General features: G+C 41.4%; 1 protein-coding gene across 1 annotated transcript; it reads right to left on the bottom strand.

The window, feature by feature from the left end:
• Nucleotides 1–621: 621 nt before the first annotated feature.
• On the bottom strand, nt 622–13,396 carry FAM133B (family with sequence similarity 133 member B). Its single transcript, XM_033165947.1, has 11 exons — nt 13,253–13,396; nt 9,915–10,012; nt 8,577–8,655; nt 7,095–7,169; nt 6,875–6,907; nt 6,376–6,444; nt 3,908–4,003; nt 3,129–3,176; nt 2,292–2,387; nt 1,687–1,847; nt 622–760 (listed from the first exon to the last, which is right to left on the bottom strand). Exons 1-11 carry the CDS (start codon nt 13,274–13,276, stop codon nt 622–624), a joined length of 918 nt encoding a protein of 305 aa, XP_033021838.1. The 5' UTR covers nt 13,277–13,396.
• Between the last annotated feature and the right edge of the window lie 8,059 nt (nt 13,397–21,455).

Genomic DNA, 21,455 nt, shown 5'->3' with positions numbered 1-21,455 from the left:
CAGGTTACTGACATATTCCTGTTTCAAAAAATGGCATCAGTAGTAATGAAATGTCACAGGAGTTGCTATGCTGTGTTCATCTTTGATAATGAATTTTGCATATTTGTAAAAAAATATAATGAAAATTTAAATTTAATCACCAGTTCAAAAATAAAAACGCCCAAATTCATTGTTTGCTTTATGGGAATTGGTGCATACACAGGGTGTCCGTCCATAAGGGCTGCCCCAGACATTACAGTAAACTGCTGATCTACACACACAGTTGTTTACGTGTGTGAATCGGGGCCTTCCATTAAAATGCAGGGGAACCTATGGGTGCAGGGTGCAAATACAAAGACCCTGGAATGGGCAAAACTTTTTCTTGTACCAACCCGATTTTTCCCTGCTGTTAAATCATTAAACCATGTGCAGGGCTTATTTCAAAACATTTAACACCAGTCACCGGGGCCGAGGGGAGGGGGGAGTACTACATATATTTAAGCATCAGGCAACAACAATGGCTATTTCCAGCCCAACTGCACTGGGCAAGCTGAAAGTTTAGAATATTGTTAATACACAGGAGAACTCATGCAGTTTGGTAAAGTTTTGTCGTAATTTTCACAGTTGCAGTTCTCTCTAGTCTCATTGCACTTTTGATAAGAAGGTGTTGGGGGGAAGAGAGTCTTGACTGAAGTTATTCTGAGTAAGAGCTTGAGCTGGCCGTCTTCTTTTTTTTCTTTTTGCCATGTTTCTTGTGCTTCTTCCGTTTTTTTGTTTTATCCTTTAAGAAAATGTAAAATATCATGAACGATCTCAGAACGATCTGCAGTCGATTCACTCAAATATAGCCCCGACTAAGCATATGTGTTTTCAAAGGAAGGATTAATCAAAGCTATTCTGAAATTAAATTAAACCAAATAGAGAGGAATGCCTACTAAGCAAAACCGTGTTTGAGGCCCCAGTGTCAAACCCGGGCATATCAAATAAGTTTGAGAAAAATCTAGCTAAAAATACAGGCGATGTTGTTTGGAAACCTTTTGCTAAGCAAGCACAGTTGGCAGCACTGTCTTTAATGGTCTGATTCAATGCAAATTCATTGTTTAGGTCCTTATTTCTGTGCCATATACAAAGTCAGGATAAGTAGGATATAAAGCAATGCAGCCAGTCAGGCGATTGCCACCCTGAGCTCCTTTGGGAGAAAGGGAAAGGATATAAATTTAATAAATCAATAAATAAAATTCTGCTCTCATTTATGCCAAAACGCTGAAGTCAGAGAAACTTGAGGAGACTTAAAAATGGTAAGAGGGTAGCCCAACAAGACAATGACAAAAATCTACCGACAGCATACAAATCAATATGGCTCACCTGAACAAAATCACTCACCCACCCCACCCACACAGGAAACCAAAGAGCACCACAGCCAACCACAAATGAACAATCACACCCTATGCCAACCCTCTCTTCATCACCAAAAGAGCACAGGTGAACAACAGAGAACCTGCACAAACAACGCTGACACATATATTAAGTAAAATAGAAACATCGTCACCCCACCCCACCCATCCCCCACCCCGCCCACCTCTTTTCCCCTTTTCTTCCTAATGTCTCAACAAACGAAATTTATTTGTAAAAATGTTACATGGAAAAAATACGAGAGACACATTCCACTACCTTTGTAAATCAAGAAAACCTTTAATAAAAAAATACTTTTTAAAAAATGAAATGGTAAGAGGGAGGAGTTTGTGCCCACACATATTTATGCCAGTCTGAAATTTAAAATCAGTTTTTGTTGGAAGTTCTTTGATAAGCAGGATAATGCTTACGTTTTTCTCTTTTTCTTCCCCGGTTTTCTTCTTTTTTGCTGGTACCTATGTGGAGAGGAGCAGAACAGTATTTTCAAATATGCTGAAATACACCTACAACAGCAAAAAACTAATATTGTCTAGTATTGCTGTGGAGAAATAACATTTCCTGTTCTCTCAAATATGCAGAAATCTTCATTTTTTCCAACTATAAAGTCTGCTATCCTGTATACAGCTTCACAATTCTTACATTTTTTTTCAGGTATGGTGTGTGTGTGTGTGTGTGTGTGTGTGTGTCAATTAAAAAGCAACCACAGAGGCACAGACTAGGAACATCCTGGTGGGAAGGATGTGACTGTCCCGCTCATATGATTTATTCATTCACATTCACCTGGAATGGCACATATGGCAAGATGGCTCCCATATCTCTGAAGGTACAAGTGAGCAGGACATTTATTTGCTGAATTCATTTATTTTTACATTAGCTTTTGGCTTTATAGGCATACAAACCTCCTCTGTGTGTTCTGATTCTGATGAGGACTCTGTCGATAACATGCCATCCCCACGATCTGCTTTCTTCCTTTTCCTTTCAAAGCTTTTGGTATCCTATGAAAGATAAAAGCTACATTTTGTGTACTGAACTATCAGAGGAATATATTACGAACAAGTGGCTTAAAATTTCTGCACCAGTGTTTGCATTTGAACATTTATTCAAGGGCAATGAGACTTCAAGCTAAAAATTAAAAGCTAAAACCTGAGAGGACACAATGCATTCATGTATTCATAGCAGTGAGCAGAGTAGAAATGACTGCTAGGAGGAGCGCAGAGAGAAGAAGAGCCATGGTGCATCTGCAGCAGCACAACTGGATGCCTTTGTCTGCCCCTGCTGCAACAAAACATATCTCTTCCATATCAGTCTACAGCCCCAGGAGGAGCTGCATCCTTCCAACAGCTTGGCTTCACCCCCAAACGTGCATTCTTCTATTATCTCCTGAGACAGACAGATGCTAGGCGGTATAAGAAACCTGAAAGTTGCTTTATACAAATAAAGGTGCATAATAACTAGCCATTTTGATAAGTAATGGCAGAAATTCACTGACGAGAAGCGAGAATTTCATCACGATTTTCACAAACAGCCCGGCCCATTAGAATGCTCATTGACATTCACGGTTCAGAAAAGTTTGCCCCGTTTTTCAAAGTCTTATTTCCAACAGTGAAAGAAGCACTTATGAAAATCTGGATAATCAAATTCCAGCTGACAAGTGCTCTGAATAGAGACACTGAGCTTCTACATGAACCCTAAGTCTTGAGGTAGTTGTTGTTTTACAATTTATGAAAGTATTTTACCTTTTCTCTTTCATAGTCTTCCTTTGCCCTTTTGTTTTTTAAGCTGTCCTAAATAAAGAGACGAAAAGTAGTTACAGTATAAAAGACAGCCCTTGTGCTGTCAGTGATTATAAAATCAATGCTACCTGAAGTCTAAACATTTCCTATGATGAGAAATATGCCTACTGCACAATTAACAATTTATTGGCACTCTGGAAGATGGATGCTCATAACAAAGCTTCTAGTCATGCAAAAACAGCTGCTGTATTATTCTTACAATATGGGGTAAGGCTGTTCTTAGTTGGTCAGGAACTACATTTCCCAGTAGGTGAATCTAGACAAAAGGACAGAAGGGAACAGCGCACTCCCTGTGACATGCTATCACACACCCACGACATACCACCCACCCACTTCTAACTGATCTTGGAAATTTCAGTCTATGGAAAACAAAAACCAGGGATATTAAGATATTGTAGCTGATGAAGTGGACACAAGTCCACAATATATTTTTTTTGGCCATCATGAACTATTTGTCTTTAAGGTGCCATGAGTTTCCACGACGTTTTAAGGTATCTTCAGTAGCAATGTGTATGGTGGGGCAGAAGGATCTCCCACCAATCCGGTTCTCTCGCCAGTGCCACCATGTGGCACCATCTTCACTGCTACTCCACCCCAGCATCATCCAGGTAAACAGCAGCAACACCACCAAGTGTTGGGTGGGCGGCTCTGTTCCACTACTCACACCACTACTGGTTATCTTAGGAAAATGTCAAGATGACTAATACAATAGGACACTTTACCTTGCCGTCCGAGTCAGAATCTGAACTAGAGTTTTCAGATGATTTCCGTGAGGAGCGGTGCTTCTTTTTTCTTCTCTTTTTCCCTTGTTTCTTATCCTAGCCACAAATATTTTAAGAAAATGGTTTGATTTTGTTCATGGCAAATCGTTATCTAGCATTGAGCATGGAACGTTTTGGCATATACTGTACTGCTACACAAGGATGGCTGAAGCCTACACAAGCAACTTGATTTTTAGTCATCAAGATTAAATCCAACAGCTTTCTTTGTCCAACCAGACACTATAGTTCTCGCCTCGTTGACTCAAGTTTAAACACCCAGAAGGTCATTAGCATAATTTTTAAGTGAAAAATTAAAAGGACAGATGCAGCCCATAAAAGTACACTGATAGCTGCATAAGCACCTGGTATAAAAATCCGTACATGTCTAAAGTCCCATTGAGTTCAATGGGGATTTGCTCCCAGATAAGTGGATATAATATTGTATCTACTGTATCAGTACAAAAATATACATATTCAGCTCAGACTAACTTGAACTATTAATGTACTGTACTAATTATTGCAGCTAAGCTAGTTTGGGTCCTGTTTTTCTTACTTTGCAAAACCTTTAAGGCTTCTGCTGGAACCCTTACCAGATACTTTCCCTCAGCACACTGATTTGATGTTTTGTCTACTAATGCTAATCATTTTATTGTTGTTCTGGCTGCTGTTTTTTATATTTTGTTGGATCACTTGTCTCTGGAAACCATGGACCGGATTGGTCTCAGTTTCCATTCAGAGAGCTTAAGTTTTTAAAACTCCCTTGGTGCCTTTTTGCATTTCTCTTTGTTGAACAATAACACTGAAAGCATTGTTTCGGCCAAAGGCTCGCATTATACATCACAATTCTACTCTGTGACAAGCCAAACTGAGGCCAGAACTACACTTTGCATGGCCATCTTGTGTACTGAAGAGCTCAACAACCAGTTCTTTTCTGCCAGGGAGCATGAGGAGAAGGTGATCTGCAACAAAGAAGCTGGAAGCAGAGGAGAGGCTGCCTACCCCTCAACATCTTTCCACTAAGATTCCTCCAACCTACTTTTCACACAGCTGGGTAGCGATACCCACATTTTTATCTTATACAGGACTGGAACCTAGGTTAGAGGAAAAAGCAGGTTGCAGGAGACAAACAGCAGGTGGAGAAAGGTAAACACCCACTCCAGTAATTGCCTTCTCTTCTGCAAATTACCCCACCTGATGCCACTTTGCAGAGAAGAAGCAGTCACTGGGGCTTTAAAACATGAGGCAGCTGCCTAATACACAGTTTTGGCCTGCACAGTGTTAATAAGGACACAGCCTTTTAAGCTTTTGCAGCACTCCACCTTGCCATCTTCAGAAGAACAATGCATGCTAAACATTTAATCCTGCAACGATGCTCAGAGCTCATTACATTTAGGCACACCGATACTTTAAGGACCCTCAACAACTTAATCAGTGCACTGCCTCAAGGTAACATTTTCATCTCTTCCACACACAGAATGTTCATTTTTTTGCTGGCTGTTTATTTAACAGCCTGTTTCTGCTCTTCCAGGTAAAAATAACATAAGTAGTTTTGAATTGGGAAAAAAGCAATAAGTCTCTTACACCCACATGCTAAACACAATAGTCATTCCCATTGAAGGAGCACCACAGGCTTTTTACTGACTTTATTGAATTCTAGCTCCCTCTCCTCACCTCTGATGGTCGAGCTTGCAAAGCCTCTACCATGTTATCTAGTTGAGATGAGCTTGGAGAAGAGTACGGAAGGACTTGGCGGAGTCAATAGAAGACCGTCCCCAAAGATGAGAGCCTTTACATGGATGAAATAGATGAGATCTACTTCTGAATAATGGCTGGGAGCCCATAACCTATGTATGGCAACAACTGAGCCTCTCCCTCCTAACAGCAGCCTTTCATGCACCCTGAAATTCAGGAGCCTGTTAAATATCCTGACTAAATCCTTTCCTATGGGCATGGTTATCTGTAGGTTTTCATTAACAGATTGGACCACATTTTCTTTCCTCTATTCAAATGTGCAAGGGCCTGCAATCTAGCATAGGCTTCCACTTGAGGGAGGGGAAGGGAAAGAGGCAAAATTATTGATTTTCTCCTTTCCACTGCAGCCCCCACCACCATTCCTCCAATGCAGTTCCAGATGGTCTGGTCAGAAACCCTTCCACCACCTAGCCACTTGTACCGGCAGGCGCATCCCATATGCAGTATCCCATGCACAATAACTCAATCCAAGCCAATGTACTTAGGATGAGGGTGTAGAAGACTTGGAAAAAAAAACCTGTTCCTGACAAGGTTGCCTTCCTCCAGATCAAAATGACACACACTGGAGTTTTTATTTCCCCTACATTCGAATGCAAATATATCAAAACATCGAGATGAAAAGGGAGAACTGGCACAATTTCACAGAAAGGGACAGTTTCAGTTAACAGCATTCTTACCTCATCTTCAAAATCAGAAGAACTACTGGAAGAATCAGAGCTTGATGAGGAAGAGGAAGATGGAGACAACTTGACCAAAGACAACAAAACGTAAATTTGTGAGATGCAGAATTTGTTAGATAAATGCAAAAATGAACAGCCCAAGAAGATGGCCCCTACAATTGCTCTCTTGACTGCCAAACACTGATATTAGGATACATTCTTTAACTAAAGATGCGTCATTTGGGTTTAAATCCAAGATTAGGTATTAACAACACATAAAACAGCCTTCAAAAACAATTTTTCCTCCTTAAACCAGCTTTCCTGTACACTGGGACTACAGACAAATGCCCATAATCCCCAGTCAGTGAAGCTAATTGTCAGGGATGATGAGATAGGTATGATTTAAAAACATCTGGGCACCCAAGGTTGGAGAAGAATGCCTTGCACTTAACTCCCTTAAGTTAAAATGTATATCAACTTGTACATTGGGGAAAAACACCCTGAAATCTTTGCTCACCCTACTGGATTTCTTCTTCTCCTTCTTCTTCTTCTAAAAGGAAATAAATGAATCTAGAATTAGTATGTCCATGTGTGTGTGTGTCACCGATGAAGTTAGGGTTCTACATTCAGTGGTGTGTTCTTTGGTAGGAGTTGCATTGCCGCACTGCCAAACAGCGAAGGCTATCCAAAGATCCAGACCCCATTGCCCTTGCATAAATATGCTAAAGATGTTTTACCTCTTTCTTCCTTGAAGTGCTCTCGCTTCCACTTAACAATTTCTCCCGGTGTTTTTCGAGTTCTTTTTTCCAGTTCTGAAAGAAAACGTTGGAAGTAATTTCACACAGAGCAAGCGGTCAGCTTCTCCCCTCAAGAAATAAGCGTCTACTCAAAGCCATGGATACGCGAAGGCTATTGATGGAGAATATCCAATGAAAGCTGTGTTAAGACTGTTGCTGGAAGAACTGCACAGAAACGTCTGGGACATTTATTGTGGTTCAAGCTTTCATGGAGCAGGGTCTGCTAGATGAAGTGGTCTCGAGTCCATGAAAGCATAGGCCACAATACATCTGCTAAGGTGCAATCCTAGACACATCTGTTCAGGAGTAAGTCTCCTTTAGTTCAATGAGACTTACAGGTATAGGGTACCCACATACCTGAGTGGAAGTCCTAATGAACTCAACAGGACTTACCAGTACGCCTGAATAGATGTGCACAGAATTGCACTCTTAGTCTTTGAGATGCCACAAGAGTCTTTGTCATTTAAAATGGTATGGTATGTCAGGCCTTGATTTTTTTAAAAAAACAACAACCCACAAATATGATAAAAAAGAAGCATAACAAAATAGTAAAACCTTAAAAACAACCTAACTAACCATAAAGCAACAAAAATAACCAGAATTTTCTCTTAACATTATCAACAATACTAGCATTATATAAGGGGGTTGGGGTAGAAATAGCAGTCTGGAGTATATTCAGCCTTTCTCTCTCTTGAACATTTTTCTTAAAAAGTTGTTCTCACAAACTTTTAAAGCTATATTATTTAGAACTTGGAGAAAGTTATATAGCGTTCCACCCATCCTAAGAAATGCTGAACATCTAAATCCCTTGGTGTCACTAATAAGTCTTCCTTATTCTCCAAAAGGTCATTATTCTAGTGTAAAAAAACAAGGCTTTGTCCTCACATACTGGGCTACAACGGCTGTTCCTAGGAATGCGTACCTATAAGTGCAATGTCTGTTAACCTCCCTTTGCTCTTCCCTTTCTCCTCAGTTTTTAAGGCTTCTTGCAAGAATTTTATGTTTGCTGGTAGTGATCGCTCCTTCATGGGCACTATGTTCCCGTAGCACAATGGCTCCTAATAGTTTTGTCAGAGTTATCTGAGTACATTTCAAAGGTATTTCAAGATCCGACAGAGCTTTCCATTTTAGCTCTTGCTGAGCAGAACAATCTGCAGTTTTCACAGTGGAAGCTTGCAAAATGGAAGCCTTACAAATTAGATGTTATCATTTCCTAGGGAGGGGGAAACAGCATTTAGCAATAATATTGGATTGGCAAGGGACGAGATAAACAACAGTTTCTATCACTCTGCTACAGTTTTAAAGTAACACAGTAAAAGGGCAGGCAGATGGCTGGGATGGGATAACAAGACAATTTCATTATGCTTCTGAGAGTAGAGGGGGGATCTAATCTATCTACAGAAAGTTAAACCAATAACAAACCTCATTCATCCTTTCTTCAAATTCTGCTAAGGCTTTGGAACCCTTCTTCTTCTTTTCTAGTTGTTCTTTTACTTCTTCCCTTTAATGCAAACAAAACAATATAAAGCCCTGATTTATTAAAATCTTCAAGGCAGCCAGTTGTAAATTCACCTTATCTGATATAACAGGCTGGAACCCTAGTTAAGTTAACTTAAGGAAGTTGATGACCCCTGAAAATCTTCTCCAGAAGGTAGCGTTGGTGGGGAGGAAATCCTTTAAAAATACGGGAAGGGGCACTGTGAATGACAGGAGGGAGGTGGCCATGGGAAAGTTACCTTTCATGAATTTCCTTATGTTAAAAAAAAAAAAAAATTCCTTCCAGTAGCACCTTAGAGACCAACTAAAAGCTATCATTAGCCATCTCACACCTTGCTTTTTCCTGTAAGACCAATTGCAGTCGTTAACAGTCGTCAACAGGTTTTCCACACCTATCAGCCAATCACCCATTCCCACCACCCTTCTGGGTAATATTCCTCCCCACTCTCTCACTATATATAAGGGTCTGGTGACTTCTGTTTCAGTGTATCTGAAGAAGTGTGCATGCACACGAAAGCTCATATCAAAAACAAACTTAGTTGGTCTCTAAGGTGCTACTGGAAGGAATTTTGTTTTGACTATGGCAGACCAACAAGGCTACTTACCTGTAACTTCCTTATGTTAATTTATGTTATGATCCAAGCTAATCAATCTATCTATCTATCTATCTATCTAGTCTGGGCAACTGCCTTCAAGCCAAAACCTACTGAGGCTACTTAGATCATACACTCCCAAACTCAGCCCTCCAGATGTTTTGGGACTACAATTCCCATCATCCCTGACCACTGGTTCTGTTAGCCAGGGATGATGGGAGTTGTAGTCCCAAAACATCTGGAGGGCCGAGTTTGGGTATGTATGACTTAGATGCAAGTAATTATTCAGTGAGATTCACTTGGCCTATTATTGGCTGCACTGGCATGTGATAATAAACTATACTTTGTCCCTGTTCCTCTTTTGGTATGACCACAATAAGGAGCTTGGGAGCATTTGCTTCTACCTTCAACTAACTGTAGTCTGTTGTTATGTCTGAACCAAAACAAACTGTGATTACTCTAAACTTTAGTCTGTCTGAAAAAGTCGTTTTCATACCGTAGGTAACATACTTGACTTGTTTGGATAAACCATAGTTAAAACCAACATAACACTTGGCTATGGTTAAGAGTTATGTGCAAACCAGGTGATGGCCTTTGGAACTGAAGTCCCATTCTCCTTCATAACACAAGGGCTCTGGAAAAGGAGGGAAGTCATCATGGCCATACATACCATGTTGGTCTTGGTCTGTTCAAGTAGTCTTGTATGGTAGGTCCTGAAGATGGAGCAGGACCTCGTGATCTAGCCATTGCTATGGGATTCATATAAGCCTAAAAGATTACAAAGCGATAAATTCAAAGTCATTCCACTTTGCTGACATTAAAATAGCACCCCAACCTCCTACTTATAGAGAGAAATGAAAGCATTTTTAAATTTAAAAAAACAAATAACAGTCTTCTTCAGGCACCCAGCAGATTCTTAGAAGACAAGTGCACAGACTTCCTTATGGGTTGATTTTGCTGTTTTATCTTTTGTAAACCACTTACAGGGTTGTTGTTGTTGTTGCTGTTTTACAACCAAGTGGTGTATAGGTTTTATGGAAATAAAACAAATAATTATTTAAAGGTGACAACCGCACCATACATTTGAAGCATATTTAAAGCACATGACTTCCCTCAAAGAATCCTGGGAACTGTAGTTTACCCTCACAGAGCTACAATTTCCTTAACAAACTACAGTGCCCAGGATTCTGGGGGGGGGGGGGGAGAGCAGACGTGTGCTTTAATTTTACTTTAAATATATGCTGTGGATGTGACAAAAGTCTGAGGGGGGAACCATTGCTTTATTTTCCAAGTCCAGTTGCTCTTTGACTATCAAAGAGTGTTGATTTTTAAATGGAACACATAACAAGCACTAAATAGTCATTCATTTTGCCTTTTCTCTCTCTAGTCTCATTTTCTGGCAGAAGCTGTGTACACTCAGCCTCTGGAAACCATTCTGTTCAAGAAACACTGGCACACAACCAAGGCTGTAGAAATTAGTGATAATATTTATAGCCTGGGCAAATTTTGAAAGCACCATCCAACTCAGTAGCACTGAACATTTGGCCCACAGAAGTCCCTTATTGATCCTCACAACAGGCTGTAATATACGGTAAGTCTTTATTATTCTCATCATGGAAAGGTTCTAACTTGCTTTAGGCTACTGAAGGACAGAGTGCCTTGGTTCAGACATAACCTAGTTTTATTCTCTGCCCCCTGCAATGCTCCATTCTCCTCTCCCCTTCCCTTCTCCTTTCATTCTTGCCCCGTAATTCAATACTTGAAGGGCTTTAAAAACCACAGTTTCACATTACATCCAAACCGGAAAACTGTGATTGAAGGAACCCTGCAAGTATTTAATTATGGTGCAAAAGAGAAGGAGAAGGGATGGGGAAGTGTTCTGACGCAAAGCTAATTCTGAGTTTGGTTTACTACAAAAATGGGCAGGTTTCAAGCTTGCAGGATATACTGGATCATGCCTCAACAACAGAACATCTGCTTTGCACACAAAAGGTCCCAAGTTTAATCCCTGGCATCTCCAGGCTGGGCAGAGAGAGACTCCTATCTGAAACCTGGAGAGTCACTGCCGATCAGTGTAGACAAGACTGAGCTACATGGATCAAAGGACTGAATTGGAATAACACAGCTTCCTAGGATTCCTACTTCATTTTTTGCTAGCCCCTCGAGTGCCACCAACTGGATCCTGGTGCAAAAGGCCTTACATTAAGAATTAAAGAATTCTGAGCCTGCCCAAGAATTGATTTTGAGTACCAGAACAAAAATAACCCTGAAACTTTCTTTATTTCAGCAATATAATTTTGAGTTACCTCAGCAGCAGGTATTTCTTCTTCACCATTTTCTGGTTGAAGTTTTACAGCCCCAAATGCCCATAAGGCAGACTACTGCATGGACAAGCCCTTAATCAAACAGAGTTTTTGCATTTTGACAGTGCCTAACGTGTACAAAATTAGAAATCAATTGAGATTGCCATGTTCTTACCAAGCCCCAAATCACATATATAGCTTTAACACAGGCCCATAAGGGATAATAAAAAATAACAATAAAAATAACAATATCATCATGAGCACAAATAATAAAAAATGCACAGTAAAGAGGATGTCTGGAGGGGGCCTTAGTTACTTGTATCTAACAACTTCTAGAGGTCTGTACAAGTAAGGCCCCCTCCAGACATCCTCTTTACTGTGCATTTTTTATTATTTGTGCTCATGATGATACCCTACTTTCAACATTGTTTGCATATGCAATAGCTTTGGGGTGGACGTAATGCTTCATTTCCAAATAGTGCACCTCCCATAGCTTCCTGTTGAAATTTTGAAAAAAAAAATTATACCACAAGTGTTCCAGTGTGTTTGTTGCTTGTTTTTGTTGCACTGTAGTGCAAGAGTGCCTCTCCAGATGGCAATAAAGCAATAACAGTAGGAAAGCATTTCCAAACAACTAATGAATTGGAATGATGTACTGGCGGCCTTGTATAAACCCCACACCAATACACCTTATTGTGTCAATGACAGGTTTCAGAATACTGTACACCTGCCCAAAAAAAACAAAAAACAAAACCTGGAGGGGGCCTTTCAGCATCAAATCTCAGAAAGAAACCTGAGCTTGCTTACAGCTATCTGCCTTCACCCAACAAAGGAATTCTAATCAGCAGAGATCACTAAAACCAGGCACTTCAGAACATTTCTATGATAATGCACAAAGTGCAACCATTCACATTTCCAATCTAATAGCAATGAATGGCCTTGGTACAACTTGAAGTAATACAATTATTATTATTATTTGCTTAGGACAGCTGCAGATATCATTTAGTCACTCCTGCTTTGCCATTAGGTTTACTTATCCAGCCTCAAAGCATCAAAATCCTTTACCTATATGGTGAAAAAGCACACCAAAGAAAGCACCGGAATTACCGTACGTATTCAAACAGGATCACAAAAGTGGAAGTGAAAACATCAGAGGGACTAAGAAACCGGGTCGCAATCCTTACGCAAAGTCGCAAAATGCCCCGTACGGTTAAGTTCCTGCCACATTGCAATTAGATCTGCACGCCCAACAGATCCCCTGCCTGCCACCTGCTACTTGCTGAAGGAAATCATATGTTGTTGGTTGTTGTTTTTTTAACCTACGTACTTCAGAGACACTCCAAGTCCAATCGGGGCAGAAAAGTCCCACGATCCCCATCAGGGTTAGGGGTATATATACCTATCTAATGACCTCCTCCCCATCCCGGATTCTCCAACCGGGGGTGGAGAAAGAAAGACCTGCCGTGTGCATGTCAGGATTCAGACACAGTCCATCCCAACATAAGCCAGCCCCCCCCCCCCAAATAAACTTCTTAGGTGACCGCCAAACCATAACAACCTCCCTCCCTTCCGCCCTGCACCCCAAGTCTTTCCCTCCCGGGTCCAGCATCCCCACCCAGTCCAGAAGGAGCCGCCGTGGGGCCTCCTTCCAAAGCCTCGCCGCCCCCAAAGAGGCTTCCCCTCGAGCGCGGCGCGACTTACTCACCACCCGGTTATCCCTTTTGCCCATGGCGTGCAAAAAAAACCCTGCGGCGCCCGGCGCTCGGTCAGAACCGCACCGGCCTAGCTGAGATCCCTTTCTCCGCTACCCGTCAAGTAGTTGTTTTTTTTTTTAACCATCGAAACGCTACCGAGCATGCTCAGTGGCACCCGAGCATGCTCAGTGGCGGGCCTCGAAGCGCCCGTGCCCTTCCTTCCTTGCCCACACTCGGGAGTCGGGTTGCAAAAGCGAGCTGCTGGGAATTGGTGGACGAGTTCGGCGCGTATGAAGGAGGGACTTGGGAGGCTTGCGGGCCGTGCTGCAGCAGGAATTGGTCGGCCGCTTGCACTTGAGCAAAGACTTGGCTATGCAAGCAAAAACAGCAGTCTGGTTTGTCTGTAAAGGTGCATAAAAAGAGCCTCAGATTTAGGCAGGGTCCGGCCGCGTCACTTTTATGCGGTGCATTTACCTTTCGCCAGAAAGAACTAATTGCAAGGGAGGGGATGGGGGCGGACGGGCGGGCGTGGGAGAAAGGGAGCATGAAGGGGTGGGGGAATATGGAATAATGCAACTGCTTAAAGGGAAAGGAGGAAACACCCTCTCCTCCCTATCCGCTTCGGGTATTCCTCGCCCCCACCCACTTAAGGGATTTCCACATTGCAGCCCCCTCGCTTGCTCATGCACGTGATTGTGTGTGTGCATACCCCAATATGGAGATTGGGGAACAAAACTGGGTGCTGCCGTCAGGATACATCTCGCAGGTCTTGGAAAAGCACACTCCCTGCTGCAGCGTCTGGGGGTAGGGAGAGGTTCAGAGGGCCTGCAGTGACTGCAGAGCAAACCAGCGGCGTCTTCCCTTAAGAGGGTCCCAGGCTACATAGGCCACCCTTCTCCCTACCTGCTGCTCTCCCCATGTTTTAGGCTACAGCAGGGGTCAGCAAACTTTTCCAGCAGAGGGCCAGTCCACTGTCCCTCAGACCTTGTGGAGGGCCAGACTATATTTTGAAAAAATAATGAATGAATTCCTATGCCCCACAAATAACCCAGAGATGCATTTTAAATAAAAGGACACATTCTACTCATGTAAAAACATGCTGATTCTTTGACCGTCAGTAGGCTGGATTTAGAAGGCGATTGGGCCGGATCCAGCTCCCAGGACTTAGTTTGTCTACCCATGGGCTAGCGGCTCTGTCAGTCGCAGCCCGCAGGCCCCTCTGGAGGCGCAGGCAGGGAAAGCCTAGCAATATTGTATGCATGGAGTAAAAAGTACAGCCAGAGGAATGATTTGGAAGCTGCAAACTGAACTGCAAATCGGCAGGGGACATGGATGTCGGCAGAGACAAGAGTAAAACAAGCAGGGCCCATCAAAGGCAGCTTTTGCTGTCTGAGCCAAATGAAAAGATGATGCCTCTCTGCCCCCCCCCATATGGAAAAAAACAAAACCCTGATCAGATTGGCAGTTTTACTTCAAAACTGACAACAGAAGTGTTTTTTCCACTGCCTCTGAGGACAGCAGGCTAGCTTAGGACACTTACAATAGGCCACAATCCCTCTTGGGCACATCCACACCATACCTTTAAATCTGGGATACCACTTTAAATAGGGCTTCCCCCAAAGAATTCTGTAGGTTCTTAAGGGTGCTGAGAGTTGTTGGGGGTCCCGACTCCCCAGTCCCCCCACATAACTACAGTTCTCTTGAGTTCCCTGTGAATTGGATCTCTGAGGGGAATAGGGGTCGCCTAACAACTCTCAGCACCCTTAAAAAACTACCGCTCCCAGAAATGTTTGAGAGGAATCCATGGCTTTTTAAAGTGGTGTCAGATAGGTTTAAATGTATGGTGTGTGTGTGTGTGTGACTACGCACCACCATTTTATATTGGCTGTCCAAATCAGTTTGAATGTTTATTGCAATATAACCAGTGCTTTTCATCTAGGGGGGAGTGCCGGTACTGTGTACCCTTGAGTACCCCCAGAAAAAGCACTGCATTCATCCCATAAACAAATCAGAATGAATGCTCAGTAAACACTGGGTGTAGTATAAACACTGTGAAAGCTTTGCGCACTCAAATTGGGATGAATGGTGAACAAACAGGTGGTCTGGAGGAGTCCATAGTGTATTATGTATACCCCACTGTTACTGTTTGTAATTCTTTGATGTAACTGGATATTGGAAAACCAGAACATATAAAAGGAGTATGAGATATATCATGATGATGTTTTTCAGTGTATGTGCAATGACCCAAAGAAGATCAGAACAAGCTCAATGAGAAGCACAAAGCATTTTAACCAGCAGTGAGTAAGCACATGGAATTCACACATTTTTGAAAAGAAAACTGTAGTCCAGATTAGAGATGTGAAGGCCCGGAAAACCCTCAGAAAAAAAAGTTTTTTTCCTGAAGCCTTTTTTGTTTTTTCCGAAAAATTGAAAAAATAAAAAATAGATTGTTATTTTAACATGATGAATAAAATATTTTAAGATAAGGGGTTCAAATATTTTATAAATCATTTCTAAAAAATATGTATGGTATCAGATTATTCTAATTTCTGTGAGGACAAGCAAGTCCTAGGTTACAAACTGAAATCTCCAATGCAAGAACAAGATGCATTTCTTCCTTTAGGAGGTGCTGTTGTCACCTGAAAAGAAAAAGGTTTCAGTTTTCTTTTTGCATGCGTGTGGTATGCATTGGTTCTGTTCCTCTTCACTAGGCCTCAAAGCACTGGAAGAAAATATAGAGCAACAAAAAGGGCCTGAAAGTATATACTTAATTACAGCTCAGAAAATGATTCTCATTAAATTTCATGCCCGTTCGTTGAAACTTAGTCCCACTTTCTTCTTCAGTTCTCTTTATGAGAATGTTTTTTTTTAAAATACTGTGGAGAGGAAATATGAATAATTGTTACTTCTGGATTTTTAAAAATTGTTTTGTGGAGTCCCCCCCCCCACATAAACTAGTAAACAGTTCAGGAGATTGTTGCTCCATTTGTTACAAATACAAATAAATACTGTTTTAAAAGTAAATTCTGTTTGTATTAATTGTTTGGATACACTATATTTTTAATATGCTAGTTGTGATAATTTTATGCCCATTAAAATTGTCCATAGTTATATTTTATGTTTCTAAAGTAACAGAATGACTTTCAATCTGGAAAAGAAAAAAGAAGTGCTAATGTAGCATTTTTTCCCCATTTTTTCCAAAAATTTCCGTTTCCCCCCCCAAGCTTCAAAATTTCCGGAAATTTTACATCTCTAGTCCAGGTAGGCTTGAGAGTGTCTAGGGAAACGGATTTTAAAACAAGATGTGGCTGAAGTACTAAGCATGAACAGGGAGCTCATATTATGTTGCTTAGGTCAGGAGTGGGGCATGTCAAGCACAAGCCTTTCTAACTGGCTCTCCTCTCTTCAGGTCGTGTCCCTCCATGCCCCCCCTCAAATGCTTTTGTCAGCCTGGAATGTGTCCTTAAAATGTGATAATACATATTGCTTTCCTGAATGAAAGGTGAAGTGGTGTATGGGTGTGGGTGTGTTCAAACTTCTGGCCTTTACAAGGATGGAACGTAGTTTACTGTACAAAGGAAAGAGCCATATCCACTGCTGTACCCATTTTTGTCTCTGGCCTCTCCTTCCACTGGCATGCAGCCTCCAGAAAGTTGCTTATGAGGGATGCAGGCCTCAGGATGAAAAAGGCTCCCTCCTGCTGCAAGTCACGCAGCTTTCAGTTAGTTAAACATTTAACTGTGTGGGATGAAATCGTACATGGGAGTTTTACATACAGTTACAGTGCCTTGGCTAGGATAGTCTAGTTATTCGTGTCAATTGCTACAGTTCCACTGACTCATATCTAATGGTTTGCATTAGCTGCAGCAGCACAGAGACGTGAGCTGTTGCACATGAAATAAGCTTGGCATATGAAAACAACTGTCAGGCTCTGCCTGCTTGCGATTGAAAAGCATTAGTTGGCAATTAGTTCTCCACAGGTTGCACCGAGAATCTCAAGTTTAACCTTTCCATCTTTAAGATTTTTCTCAGGAGGCTGTGAATAACTCTCACAGGGAGACACATGCCGGCTCTGTGATCTCCCCATGCACTGCTGGAATAGTGCAGGGGTTCATAGGGTCACTCACTTCATTTGTTTACACAAGATAAGCACCAGGCTCACAATTTTTAAACTGGTGCTCACCCTTGTTCAGATCATATTCTAAAATTATCTAGGTGAGGGCCAGGGAACCTGTGGTCCTCCAGATGTTTTCAAGCGGAGGTAGGATGGCCATCTGTCACTGATGCTTCAGTTGAGATTCCACCATTACAGGGGAAGGACTAGATGATCCTTTAGGGTCACTTCCAACTCTATGATTCTATGTTGCTGGACTATGGCTCCCATCACCCCTGACCATCAGACATGCTGGCTGAGGCTGATGGGAGTTGGAGTCCGGCAAGTTCACAATACTTGCGTCTAGAATTCTGGTGTTTTTTCTCCAGCTGTCAGATAATTTCTCAGATTTATTTTAAGAGATACTATGTTGAAGACCACATTTATATTACATTGCTTTTAGTTTAGACAGATTGCACTAAAGTTCACAGGGAGCATCTACTAGTGAAAAATAACAATAATAATAAATCACAGGAACCAGGTGATGTTAATCTGTTTTTTTAAAACACCATAACATTGTACACCAAGGCTTTTATAAATTCACAGGTATTTCAGATTTTAAAACAGCATCCCTTACAAAAAGATGTGTCTCTGAATATGAATCCCTGCTGCATTGCAGAGTTACAGGAAGTTAGTCAGGGCATCAAATTCAAAGTACACTTAATATTTGTTTGAGAGTGACCCAAAACTCCCATTTTGACACTTGCTAGTTTAACATCCTCCCCTTTAATTTACAGTGATTAGTATCTGGGTAAAGAATATCACAAAAATAAAGATAAAACCATTTAACAGCAAATCTCACCATAATATGTTCCCCCAACCATTCGCCTATAAGGATACACATAATGAATCAATATTTTGGTAGGCATGAACTCTTGCAACTGGGCCTAAACCATGAAAATGGTACTTTTGAAATACAGACTTTTATATCCAGATGCCAATATTTACTTCTAACTCTGTGGCTTTCATTTATGGTTCAACAATTAGGTTGCCAACGTTTTAATCAGTGGCTTGATCTACAAGCATTAGCTAGTGATAATGTTCATCTCAGTGCTGAGAAAGGGATCATTTGCTGATTTCAGCAAATCATGCCACTAATAAATAAACGGGAGCAGGCTATTCAAAGCTTTTGTGGTAAGCTGGCAATCCTATCAATAAACACAGAATACTTTGTAAGTCATATTTAAGAGAACATAACAAGAGCCTGATGGATCAGGCCAGTGGCCCATTTAGTCCAGCATCCTTTTCTCACAGATGCCTGTGGGAAACCTGCAAGCAGGATCCAAGCACAACAGCCCTCTCTCCTGTTACAAAAACCTTTATGTACAATGATACCTAAGGCTTACTCTAATGACAAGAAATCAGTGAAACGGCTTTAGGTATCCATCACTGACTTGTTTCTAGTGACAACGTCAAACCAAAACACAGAAAATAAATCAAGGTCTTTTCTTCTAATTTTAATTTCCAGCACGATCCTTTTCCACTCTACTGTTCTACATGTACATTTCGCTTTACCAAAACTTTCAAGTTTACATACATTTTAAAAAACAAAACAAATGAGACCTAAAAAATACTACGTCCAATAAGCTTTCTCTCTTCAGTTGCAAAATGCAAATATTATACTATGCGGCTCATTCAGATTATGTACTTTATATCCTGTCTAACATTTAGTCCCTACAATCAGATTAGCAGCTTGCGTATCTAAAACATTTTAAGGCAACCTATATTGTAAAAGCACAGACCTTCTACACTTGCAGCTACTGACACGTTCCCTAAAAAGGCTAGTGATATACTACACTTGTTTTTAACTCTGAGAAGCCAATAGTAGTATCCATTTTAGTAAAGAAAAGCACACATCAATTAAAATAGCAATCATTTACATTGCAGATAAAATAACTTGGATATAAATGTCCATCTTTTCAACAAATGTTGACCCCAACAATTGGGTCCAAGTGCTGTTACTAACCATGTGTCCTCACTGCATCAGTCAGTTACGAACCAGGAACCTGAGACTGCAAACACTCTCTTGCAATTGTAAACACACTTATTCCCAAGTAAATCTCATTGGTTTCAATGGAAGATGTTGAAGACCAACTATGCTTAGGGTCGAGACCCTGAAACTGTCGTCTTGAAATGACTTGCACTGCAGTGATCCTGTAGAAAAGTCAGTTGACTTCAAGAAATGTAAATGAAACTACTCGGGGATAAATGGGTTGAGGATTGAGATTTTATTCTGTTCCTGTAACAGCCCAAGCCAGCTGAGCCAGAGGAACTGACTTTTGTAGGATGATTTGTAGCCCCGTCACCAATATTTGCACTGGCATATCTGTCTGCAAAAATGGATACAGCTGCATTTTGTATCATGGTACTTGGGATGCTCAATCAACAACATTTATTTGGGCCAGCAAGTTTTAGGATCACTCCATTAGTCTAACTGAAGCATGGGAACTCTACATGCACACAGAGACTCTTATCAGTTTGCCCTAATAGTGCAGCCCAGTGCTGCTCCCATCTATCCAAGTGAATGGGGAGACCCATTTACATGGAAGCTTTGCTTACACATCTGAGCACCCCAAGTTTAGAACCAGGGGACACACTCCATAATCTAAAGACCTGCATGTGCAGAACCTTCCCATTCTCTTCCATGAAGGGATCCATGCATGGACAGGAGATTATTGTCATGTACAGAGTGATCTCCTTGTGCTTAGATGTGAAGCTCCATGACCATGAAGTTCTAGACTTCCATTAGAACCATTGGATTAAGGCTATTGCATAGAAGTTAAATCCCACTGATTACAATGGAGCTGTACTTGGGACCACAGCTGAAACCAACTGAAGCATTTAGCTTAATTGCAGGCTACAAATTATACCGCTCTTGTATATTTTGCATGTTCAGGCCCTAGGACTGAAGGAATATTAACTTGTGAGGAAATAAAAATACATGACTATATAATTAAAATAAGCAAACTACTCAATGGCACATGTACAAATGAAAATATGTTTGGATTCTAAGAGAATGCACCATATTCCCCACATTCTGGATTTCAAGTTATAAAACAGGTCTTTGAAGCAATGATTTTTACACATATATATATTATATGAATTCTCAGGTTCTCAGGAGGGCAAATTCTGCCCCAGGCACCAACATTCTGTGTTTACACAGCGAACCCACAGACACACAGCCTTTCACACAACTCTCTTTAGCAGGAGGGGGGATATAACAGGGTCTAAACAGCAGGTGGCTGGGGTGGAATGCAGGTGTTCCCCACCATATACGCTATTCTGTCATCAATACGTGGCAAAAGCAAAGGTGTAATGGCTGAAGGGGAAGGCATTTTAGGTAGACCACTACAATATGGCGTTGAGGGACATAGCATGAGATGCAGAGTCAAGGAGAACAGATTATTACCGATGGCTCTTCAGGAAGGACACGCCAAATATGTGTAGAAAATGGGGACCTCAGTTGGTATTTGATCTTGCTAAGGTGAACACATCATTCAAAAATAAAAAGCGGTACTGGATCAGAAGAATACAAAGCGGAGAAACTGTGACCTTCCACATGTTTCTGGACAAATCCAAGTTGGAGTCTGACAACATCTGGAGAGCAACCCCTGTCCTAGTGGATCTAAAGAGCATGGGATAAATCATTATTTAAAAATGCAAGCCACCCCCCCTATAAATTCAGCCCTCCTGAATGGTACTATTTGATTACCAGTCAGTGGCAACAGATTTGTAAGGAGACCACTTTGCAGGGTGGCGGGTCTGGGCCCTGGCCTCTCTGCTGCTGACTCCACCGTCAAAGTGGCCCTCCAAGGCTTCTTAGGCAGGGCTTTAAGTGCTTTCCTTTTTAGCTAGGAGAACAATTTGTTAGGAACTTACAAAGGTGCCTTATTCTGCTTCAGACCATTAGCCCATCTAGCCCAGGATGGTCTACTCTGGCAGGCAGCTGCTTTGCAGGTTCTTAGGCAGACTCTTTCCTTGTTCAACCACCTACGATTCTTTCAAATGAAGATACCCGAGACTGAATTTGGGACCTTCTGCATGCAATGTGTTGCCTCTAC

The sequence above is a fragment of the Lacerta agilis genome, chromosome 12, assembly GCF_009819535.1.
Source record: "Lacerta agilis isolate rLacAgi1 chromosome 12, rLacAgi1.pri, whole genome shotgun sequence".
In the NCBI taxonomy this organism is placed as follows: domain Eukaryota; kingdom Metazoa; phylum Chordata; class Lepidosauria; order Squamata; family Lacertidae; genus Lacerta; species Lacerta agilis.
The sequence above is the reverse complement of the archived record's forward strand: the minus strand, read 5'-3'. Positions and strand labels throughout refer to the sequence as shown.